Below are 10706 nucleotides of genomic sequence, written 5' to 3' on the forward strand. Positions count from 1 at the left end.
GAATTCGTCGATCATAATTGCCTTCAACTCCTCCCATGTTAGCTCGTAAGCTGCATCATTTCCGCGCTTGTTTCTTTCGGCTGTCCACCAGTCTAGAGCACGGGACTAGAAGACGCCTGTAGCATTGAGAGTGCGGAGATTTTCAGGACATCCGCTTTGTCGCAGAGTGACTTCGACTGAGTCGAACCAGTGAAACATGGCGGTAGGGCCATCTTCTCTGTTGAACTCTTTGGGTCCGCATGCTTTGAACTGCTTGAAACTGAAAGCAACCTTGTTTGCATCTTTGGGAGCGTCTGTTCGCGATTCTTCAGACGACTTGCTGGCGTTCTCATAAACGTTGCTCACAGCCTTTGCTACACTTTTGGCGATGATGGCGGCGAGACGCTTGTCTCTCTTCTCTTGACGAGTCAGGTGGTGTCGGGATCCAGATGACGACATGGTCTGCAACAGACATCGTCACAGGACTCAATGCAACGAAATCGAATCTCACCTCACACGTCTAGACTACTAAAGCTTTAAGAGCACGTCGAAACACATATCGCATAAACTCATAGGCACATAACCACAGATACACGTAATCACAGAGCACAGAAGCACATAGGCATGTAGAGCACAGAGTCACATAAACACAGAAGCACACATAGGCATTTAATCACAGAGGCAGCCAGAATACAGAAACCTATCATTCAAAGCTCACGAGTTGTTCGTATATAGTGATCGTGTGTCGTACATCGAATAGCATTGTATAATCGTATAGTATATCGAGTATAGTATAGCGTAATCGTAGCATAATATCGTCTTAGAATTGCAACGACTTGTTAGCGTGTTGAGATAGGAGAGCAATGCGAATCGTGTGTGTCGATCAAAATGGTAGCAAAAATCGAATAGGTACCAAAATTAAACACATAAACAGATAATCACACATAAAGCACATAAAATCGACGAATCATCAGAGTTGGCAGTTGCGGGCTCAGAATCGAAACACATAAAATCGAGGGATAGATTGTCTGTGGCTACTAGACGCCGACTAATCCAAAGCAAATCGACTATTCGCAGTAGACTTGTCGTCACTTTCCAACTTTCGGGATCGCGTTTCTGCCTCGATTCTTGGGCATTCCGCGCGTATTCCCTAGGTCATACTTGTGAGTTCAGGTCGTTGGAGTCCGTCGAGGCTTTGGTGAGATGAGTAAAAGTTGGAATAGGTTGCCAAGATTCGGGTTTCACCCCTGGCTTAGCAATTTCTTCCTTGTTTTAGCAAAATTTGAGGAAGTTGAGCAGATAATTCGGTCGAGAGTTTGTGGTTTTCACACCTATTCCTAATGAATAATCTCCTCATTTGTGAATAAATTGTAGCCGGAACAAGTAATTTAGTCGAGAGTTTTGAGGCTTTCACACCTAATCTTGACCAAATTACTCGTTCGGCGTCAGATGGTGAGGTGATAGCTGTGTAGTGCAAAGCAAGAAATATAAGGCATATAGGCTTGGTCTGTTGATTCCTAACTATTGTCTAGGTCTCTAAGACAGCGACCCGGACTAGGTCGTGTCTAGCCTAATTCCCTATAGTTATGGATCTGATACCAATGTGTCACACCCCAACCGATGGCGGAATCATCGGGGCATGGCACTGAGCGAAACAGATTGTTTAGAAGTTTCCATAACAACTATCTACATAATCCAGTTAAAGATACATCCCATACCGTATCCCGAATAAACAAATACATTATTACAGATAACATCCAAACAAGTAGTTCTGTTCCGACAACTCAGATTTAAGTTAATACAAAACATAAATATTGTTCAAATGTTCCTAAAGACCCAGCCTGACAAGATCTACAGACAACTATGCCCTAGTTGCTTGTTCCTGACAGGCAACTATTTGTTAGGGGCCTCTAAAGCTTTATTCTAGCTTCACTTCCCTAGCAAGCAAACATCTTAAACATGCATCATTTCCCTCTATGTATGTGTTGGTTATGCGTAAACTATTCGAACTCTATATGCTATTATTAAACTTGTATGCTCACCTTTACATTTTATGTATTGACCTTATTTTAACGTATGTGACAGGTGTTTAAGATGTTTGCTTGCTAGGGAAGTGAAGCTAGAATAAAGCTTTAGAGGCCCCCAACAAATAGTTGTCTGTCAGGAACAAGCAACTAGGGCATAGTTGTCTGTAGATCTTGTCAGGCTGGGTCTTTAGGAGCATTTGAACAATATTTATGTTTTGTATTAACTTAAATCTAAGTTGTCGGAACAGAACTACTTGTTTGGATGTTATCTGTAATAATGTATTTGTTTATTCGGGATACGGTATGGGACGTATCTTTAACTGGATTATATAGATAGTTGTTATGGAAACTTCTGAACAATCTGTTTCGCTCAGTGCCATGCCCCGATGATTCCGCCATCGGTTGGGGTGTGACAAGGTAAGACTGTCGACATCTTACCCTCCTTAGACCCTACCATAGCTTTGCTATTGGTGTGACTTACGGAGTATGATAATGGTGATGTTTCAAAATTTTAATCTACATCGTATTATATTTCAGGTTTGAATCTGTTGGTTCGTTTTGTATGGTAAATTCGTTTTCTGATATTAATGATAGATCTTAAGGAAGTATGTGCCTGCTTGGATGTGATTATTTTGCCCAGGGCTCTACTAACAGGCATAAAGTACATGTATCGAATACACACAACCATTGGTTTCACCTAAAATTTCCGTAATGGGAGACTCAAGTGGGTAAACAGGTTGAAACTGTTATATATGTGTAATTAATTACCAAAAATGATTCAAAAGGTTTTAACTTTTAAATTAATTTTTGAGTTAATTGCTCGGATGGTCTCAATGATTTGCCCTTTTTTCAACTTTAGTCCCCATCTTTTTAAAATAGCATGTTTGCTCCCTGTGGTATTCACACTTGTTATTCGGGTAGTCCCTACACTGGACGAAGGTTAATTTTTTAAGTTAAGTACGTGTGAAATGACTGAAATACCCTCACATTTAATATAAATAAATAAACAAAAATAATCTGACTGGTCATTAAAACAAGTGGGTCCCACCATTTAATTTAATTATAAACTTTAATAATCTCCTTCCATCTCTCTCCCCTGTCTCTCTCTCTCCTCCATCCGACCTTCATCACCACAAGACCACCATCCGACCTACAACACCACCAGGCCACCACCATGTTCCGAGCACCTCCACTTCCTCCGCCACTACTTCTCCTAATACAAACCCATCATCCTCTCCGCCTCCTTTGCCTCCACTCTCCGATAGCCGACCACCATCTCCGGTCCTCCGCACCCTGCCCTCATCCACCGTACCCCCACCATCCACGCCGACTCTCTCACCCCACACCGGCCACGCCGTCTCCTTCCACATCAAACATCCCTGTTTTTTTTCGATCTGTCCAATCCACCGGAACCGGAAAACACAAAATCAGATGTATTACCCCACCCCTTCTTTGCGGGGTATTGTGATTATGTAAGCGAACCAAACAGGTAGGGCTTAAGTATTATGTATTTCATTTGGGTTTTGGTTTTTGGGTGTGTAAGTTGAATTAATGGGGGTGGTTTTACTGCTGGTTCATGATGGACCCGGTAGTGATGTGCAGGTGAGAAAAAAAGGAGAAAGACAGGGTATAATAAAAGGACCTGGTGGTGGTTCAGGGGAGGGGGCTGTGGTGTGGTGGTGGCTAGGATGGTGAAAACATTGTAGTGGTCGGAATTAATTGTAGGTGTTGATGATGGTCGTGGGTTGTGGCTGGAAAAACGTAATGGTGGTGGCCGACGTTAAAGATCACCAGAAAAACATGATGTTCGTGGCCACACACACACACACACACACATATATTTATAGGGAGCCGCTAAATTAGAAACCATACCCAGTTGTAAGAACCGCGAGAACCACTCTTAACCAATTAGAAAAATGGGTAGTTTGGTCATTTGCCCCAAATGTCAAATCCCACTATCTCTCTTCATTTATATCTGACATTGTCTCTGTCATGTCTCTCTCACTGGTCTCCATTCAAAATTCTCTCTCCCCTTTTCTTTAAAAAACCATCAGACCCCAGTTATCTTCTTCAACCCCCATTTCATCTTAAACGGCCGACCACCATCTGGTAGTGGCGCCCGACGGCAAGAGAGAGAGCAGAAGAAATAGAGAATGGTGGTGGCAGCAGACGGCAGAGCCGTCGAAACGGATTCCAGCACTCCTCCGACGAGATCAGCCGTCGAAACGGATTCCGTCAGTACACAGCCGCTGGCGGAGGCTGACCACCCTGACGCCGCCGTGGACGACGGTGTGAGTGTGTTTAATGAGAATGTGGGTGAAGCTGAAGGTGAGAGACATAAGGGTGGTGTTGAAGATGAAGAAGACGATTGTGATGCAAAGTTGTCGAGTGAGAGAGCTGAAGCTTTTATTTCGAGATTCCGGCAGCAAATGAGCATTTGGTTTTCGATGTTAAGATTAGTAGAAGTGGTTCTGGTAGTGTGTGTGAACGTGTGGTTATGTCGAAAAGTGTGACGGTTTAAGTTAGTGTGTAGGTGGCGCGTGGGTTTTGTTAGAATGTGCTCCGCTGTTGCACGGTGGTTCTTTTCTGGTGTTCATGATGTAATTTATCAACATCTTATATTTCACTATAAAACTCCCGTGTATATATTTGTTCATATTTATTTTGTCAAATTTGGGTAGAGAAAATGTATTGCTTTCATCTAGGCACTCATATTTATTTTGTCGAAATCCCTTTGAGTTTGGTTTTTTTTTTTTTTTTTTTTTTTTTTTTTTTTTGTTGTTTGGTTTTTTATTTTTGTTTGTTGTTTTTTTATATTTTTTTCCCAGTCGATGATAATAACAATCTATCTGAGACACCTAGATGCGTTCGTTTTGCGTAAAAAAAGTTTTTGTAAAAAAAAAAGGTTAAAACCGTAGACTTTTTAACGTAAACCGTAAACTTTTTAACGTAAAACGTAAATTTTTTAACGTAAAAAGTTTTAACATAAAACGTAAAAAGTTTAACGTAAAACGTAAAAAAGTTTAACATAAAACGTAAAACGTAAAAACGTAAAAAGTTTAACGTAAAACGTAAAAACGTAAAAAGTTTAACGTAAAACGTAAAAAGTTTAACACAAAAAGTAAAACGTAAATTTTTTAACGAAAAACGTAAATTTTTTATCGTAGAACGTAAACTTTTTAGCGTAAAACGTAAACTTTTTAATCTAAAAACGTAAAGTTTTTAACGTAAAACGTAAATTTTTTAACGTAAAACGTAAAAAGTTTGACGTAAAATGTAAACCTTTTAAGGTAAAACGTAAACTTTTTACCGTAAAACGTAAACTTTCTAATGTAAAACGTAATTTTTTTAACGTAACACGTAAACTTTTTTAACGTAAAACGTAAACTTTTTAACGTAAAACGTAGAACTTTTTTTTATGTAAATTGTAAAACGTAAAAAACGGCGCGTTAAAAAAAAAGACGCATAAAAAAACGGCGCGTTAAAAAAACGACGTGTGAAAGAGCCGGGCGTAAAAACGACGCGTGAAAAAGCCAGGCGTAAAAACAACGTGTAAAAAACGGCGCGTTAAAAAACGCAAAAAGTTTACGTAAAACATAAAAAGTGTTACGTAAAACGTGAAAAAATCAGCGCGTTAAAAAACGTGGAAAAACGGCGCGTAAAAAACGTGTAAAAAAACGTCGCGGTAAAAAACGTCAAAAAAACGGCGCGTAAAAACGTGTAAAAAACGGCGCGTTAAAAAATGTGAAAAAATCGGCGCGTTAGAAAACGTGTAAAAAACGGCGCGTTAAAAAAAATGCCGATTGAGAAAAACGGCGCGTTAAAAAACCCGGTGTGCAAAAACCGGCGCGTAAAAGTTTTTGTTTTGTTCAAAAATTTTGAATTTAAAAATGTTTTTCATAAAAAAAATTCTTTTTAAAAAATAAAAAGTAATATAACAAAACGAAAAAGTAATAAAAAATTAATAAAGACAAAAAGACAAAATAGAGTAATTTTACTATACTACCCTTTTCAATTAAAATATTAAAAACATAATAAGACAAAATCTATTTAATATTAATTTTAGTTACTTTAAATCTCATCCATCTATCTTCTTGATCTAAAGGCAAGAAAGTGGTTCTCTCAGTTCTTACAACTGGAGGTGGTTTTCATTTTAGCGGTCCCATATATATATATATATATATATATATATATATATATATATATATATATATTGGGAGGGGCTCATGCGAGAACTCCATTTATTGTGAGAACTGCGAGAACCAATGTGAACACAACCTAAAATAGCTAAAAAAACCTAAAAAAACCCTAACCCTCAACCCCCCCCCCCCCCAACTAAATGCTAAAAGCTAAAACCCCCAAAAAACCTAACCCCCTCCCCCAAAAAAAAAAACCTAAACCCCCTCCCCCCCCAAGCTAAAATGCTAAAAACTAAACCCCTAAAAAACCTTAAAAAAATCTAAAAAAATCTAAAAAAAAAAAAAATCTAAAATTTGTTTTTTTTTTAATATTTTTATGCTCAAATCGCTACTTTTAGTGGCAAAAAAAAACATTTTTTAAAAAAAAAAATTTTTTTTTAATTTTTTTTTGCTTCGAAAAGTAGCGATTTTTATATAAAAATATTAAAAAAAAATTGTGTGATTTTTAACTATTTTTAGGCATTTTTGGTTGTGTTCACATTGGTTCTCGTAATAAGAGGTGGTTCTCGCATGATCTTCTCCCTATATATATATAGAGGCCGGTTATCATACAAATACTCTAATCGTACATTATGTACGCTACAACAACAACCGTACGATCATCTCATTAAAAGCGCGTGTTTAAACAATTAAATTAATCAAATTAAAATTAATAAAAGAAACCTCCAAGGTTAGAATCGTCCATAGCGAGAACAAAACCCCTGATTATCAGCACACAAAAACTCAAAATCATACTGTAAAACCCAAAATCAAAAGCATTCTCCTTCTCCAAAACATTACCTGCTACTCTCCATTGCGATTACCTGCTACTCTCCATTGCGATTTCAACTACGATTCCATGAATATTGAGAAAAGAAGCAAAGCAAACAACGACAGACCACAAGCGAAGAAGATGAATCCAGGTATCTATTTACATTTGCGATTTAAATTGTAATATACAGGTGCTTTAAAATCAAATGCGATTTTGTTTGTTTATTAACGTTTTAACTGAAACATATAAGTTTTATAACATTACATATTGATAACAACTTCAATTTTGCTAGGGTTTGTTACTGGTATATTTATTTATTAGGTTTTGCATTTGTTATGCAGTTGTCTTAATGATACTGATGGATGTGCGATATCATATAGGGTTTTGTTGTGCTTTTTTGACATTTGCGATTTCATATGATAAAAAGCTAGTATGTAGAAGGTTTTTTGTTTTAGGTTAAATTAGATTTGCGAATTGATATAAATGCAAATGCGATTTTATATCATAAGTTAGTTGTATTGTTTAGGTAATGCTTATGTAACAAATGCGAAATCATAACTCATAAATGCAAATTGATAAAATAACACATGCGAATTGATATCTAACACATGCGAATTGATGACTTGTTGTGCATGATTAACTGACAAATGCGATTTTGTAAGTGTTTTTAACTACAGTACGCGATTTTGTAGAAATAGAATCTGATGAAGACTTTGAAGGACCAATATCAACTCTGATAAAAATTAAAAAGCATAGAAAGAGATTGGTGATTCAAGAAAGTTTATAAGATGATGAATTTGTTAAGCCACCCCAAAAAAAAGAAAAAACATGAGAAGAAAGAAGATAAAAGAAGATCAAAGATAGTCACAAAAAAACATTCAAAAAAGGGGCAACAACCTAAAACAGAACATAGAGAGTTTTTCAAATACAGCAATGAAGCAATACTGCTGCGATGCCAACCTAACTCATATATGGATACTGTTAGAAGATTTTCAAAAAAACAGATAGATGATGTTAGGGATATGGGGTTTGGAGCTATTCTTGATATCAACATCAACCATATTTCGACAAGATTGGCGTATTGGCTAGTGAGAAACTTTGATGAGAAGTTCGATAAGCTAAACGTAGGAAACCACCAAATCAAATAACATCGAACACAATTTATGAGGTATTTGGATTACCAAAAGGTCCAAAGAAGGTTGAAATAATAGCCGATAAGAGAAAAGTCAAAAAGCAAGACAAAATTGAAAAAAGTCAATAACCGGGAAATGCGGACCGGGATACATTCATCCGCCAGTGGGGACAAAACGCGAGACTTACCCATGGCTTAATAGCAAATACAATGGAAAATCAAAGAGACGGAGGGCGTCTGTTTAAATTAAATTTCCTTGTATACTGGATGACTTTCTTTGCAGAAATTACAAAGGCAACACTTGCAAATGATAGATGTTTGCTCGGTGTAGAAGATGTTGAGGAAATAAAAAATCTAGATTGGTGCTCATATCTACTCGAAACCTTGCGCCGGACACGAGCGGGCTGGAAGAACTATAAGATACAGTTCGTAGGACCTGTTGCCTTTCTTACGGTATACATTACTACATTTAATAACATATTTAAAAATACTAGTTTGTTCTTTTATATAATTAAATGATCTTGCGATTTATACAGCTTCTTACACGCATGAATACAACAAAAAGCTTAACCTGTTTGAGAAAGCCGTGGAGATGCCGGTTATTCGTTATATAACATCTTCAGAGATTGATAAAGTCGAAGAACATATTTCGGATAACGGACCTCTATGGATATCAAGTGAGAGTGAAGAAGAAGAAGAAGAAAGTGAAGAAGAAAATGAAGAAGAAAATGAAGAAAAGAATGAAGAAGAAGAGGGTCCTCCGGAGGATGATTATACACTACGACCACCGGTTGACACGACGATAAGCTACAAAAGAAGGACTGCGCGCGCAGTACAAAACGAAGAAACCGGGGCAGAGCCAAAAGATAACGAGAACATTGATGATTTCATGGATTTCAGTTTTGAAATCAATGAAATGTCTCAGATGAACATTGACTTTGAAGTTGGAACGCAGACGCAGAAAATGATGGATTATTGCAACACTCCTGCTCAACTTTCACCGTCGGTATTCTATGACACAGCCCACGAACAACAACTAGAGGCTTCGAGAGCAAACAAAAAGGTAAGTGTAGAAAAATATTAATTTAACTTATTTAACTTAATCAATTATATTTAACTTCTATATTGATATTACAGAATCTGTTGAAAAAGATGAAAGCAAATGTAAAAAAATACCTTAAAATGGTTCGAGATGTTCAAGAGATGAACAACTTAGTGTCAGAGGCAAAAACTAAGTGTTTTTGGGATGTTGAGGTTATGAATGCTTGTAAGGAGTGGGATAAAACGCTTCAGAATAATCCCATTTGTCTGCCACCTGAACCGGTTCAAGAGCATGAACCTGCAGCCTCTCCTGTTCATCGAGAACCTGAAAACCCAGCTTCTGAGGTTCATCATGAAGTTGCTACAAACAAAGAAGGTAGAGAGGATGAAGAAGCACAAAAAGCAATATCCAGTGTTTTGGTACAATTGGCATCAGAAGGTAACACATGCGAACTCAATATTAACACATGCAATATAATGTAAAAATTCACTAAAATTTTATGCATTTGCGAAACCTATGAAAAACACATGCGATACTAGCAAAAACATTTCAGATTTGATTTCGCACACGATGTCATGTATACTCCTGCGATTTTGATTCTGTTGTATTAAATAAAATAATTTGAATCTATAGGTACACTGCAACCAGATGATGGAGGAGTCACAAACACCCTTATTGCAAAAATTCAAACAGTGGAACCGGGTGTATATGCTTACCAAACAACTGCCAATGGTAATAAAAACCCTTTACTTTATGAGAAAAATTAAACATCATAAATTATTGTATATCTTAAATTACTCTGGCATGCAGAAACTGGTGAAAATGAAACTGTTGTCGAAGAGACAGTGAACTTGGCAGAATCTACACAAAAGGTCCAGGAAGAAGTGCCGGAAAAGACCCCCCACAACTCGATACGGACGTTGAAGTTGAAAAGGAAATGGAACCTGAATGCCCTCAGGTAACTGCTGAAGAACTGCATTCAGTTGAGTTGGTTTTGAGCGTAGGACCAACATTGGAAGAAGATAAAGGAAAAAAACAAACTAAGGGGAGAAAAACCACAAAGCCAAAGCAAGTTCCAAAACAAGTTATACCAAAAGGTTTAAACGAGCTGCTTTACAAGACAATAGAACAAGCAAGAATAAGAGGTGAAAAAAGATGTGCAGATCATGGAGACAAATTTTGTTCACCTTACTGCAATAGAGTGGTGAACATGCATGAAGCACTCTTGACCCAAGAATCGAGTGTGATCCGCTTCACATTTGCTACCTTTGCAGACTTGCAGTAAGTAGAAAAACATATATCAACAAACAAACATCTAATAAAAAATATACACAAACCAAAAGCTAATTATTTATTTATTTTATGACTGGCAGAGAAGAGTTTTACCGATCCAAAACTGAGGTTGGAACATTCAAAGCTGTGTTTGAAAGCTTCTTCAAGGAACAATACGTAGCATCGAACGAAATAGATGCATTTGTAGATATTCTAAACCTTGAAGAGAAGAAAAGGGATAGAAAATCATCACCGCACAGATTCTTCTTGTATTCCACAATGATGGTATATTTTCATATACATT

At 37.2% G+C, this 10706-nt stretch overlaps 1 protein-coding gene across 1 annotated transcript; it reads left to right on the plus strand.

The window, feature by feature from the left end:
• The first annotated feature begins 8298 nt into the window (after positions 1-8298).
• Positions 8299-9612, plus strand: LOC118485528 (VID27-like protein). The gene is made up of 3 exons (XM_035981729.1): positions 8299-8541; positions 8654-9151; positions 9226-9612. Exons 1-3 carry the CDS (start codon positions 8299-8301, stop codon positions 9610-9612), a joined length of 1128 nt encoding a protein of 375 aa, XP_035837622.1.
• The last annotated feature ends 1094 nt before the right edge of the window (positions 9613-10706 follow it).

Source organism: Helianthus annuus, chromosome 2, assembly GCF_002127325.2.
Source record: "Helianthus annuus cultivar XRQ/B chromosome 2, HanXRQr2.0-SUNRISE, whole genome shotgun sequence".
NCBI classification, from domain to species: domain Eukaryota; kingdom Viridiplantae; phylum Streptophyta; class Magnoliopsida; order Asterales; family Asteraceae; genus Helianthus; species Helianthus annuus.

What these genes read in the sequence shown, in the direction of transcription:
- LOC118485528 (XM_035981729.1), top strand. Translation starts at nt 8,299, where the DNA reads ATGGAAAATCAAAGAGACGGAGGGCGTCTGTTTAAATTAAATTTCCTT. An exon ending in GACCTGTTGCCTTTCTTACG is followed by an intron (nt 8,542 to 8,653) that starts GTATACATTACT and finishes TACAACAAAAAG; the next exon opens with CTTAACCTGTTTGAGAAAGC. An exon ending in CTTCGAGAGCAAACAAAAAG is followed by an intron (nt 9,152 to 9,225) that starts GTAAGTGTAGAA and finishes TTGATATTACAG; the next exon opens with AATCTGTTGAAAAAGATGAA.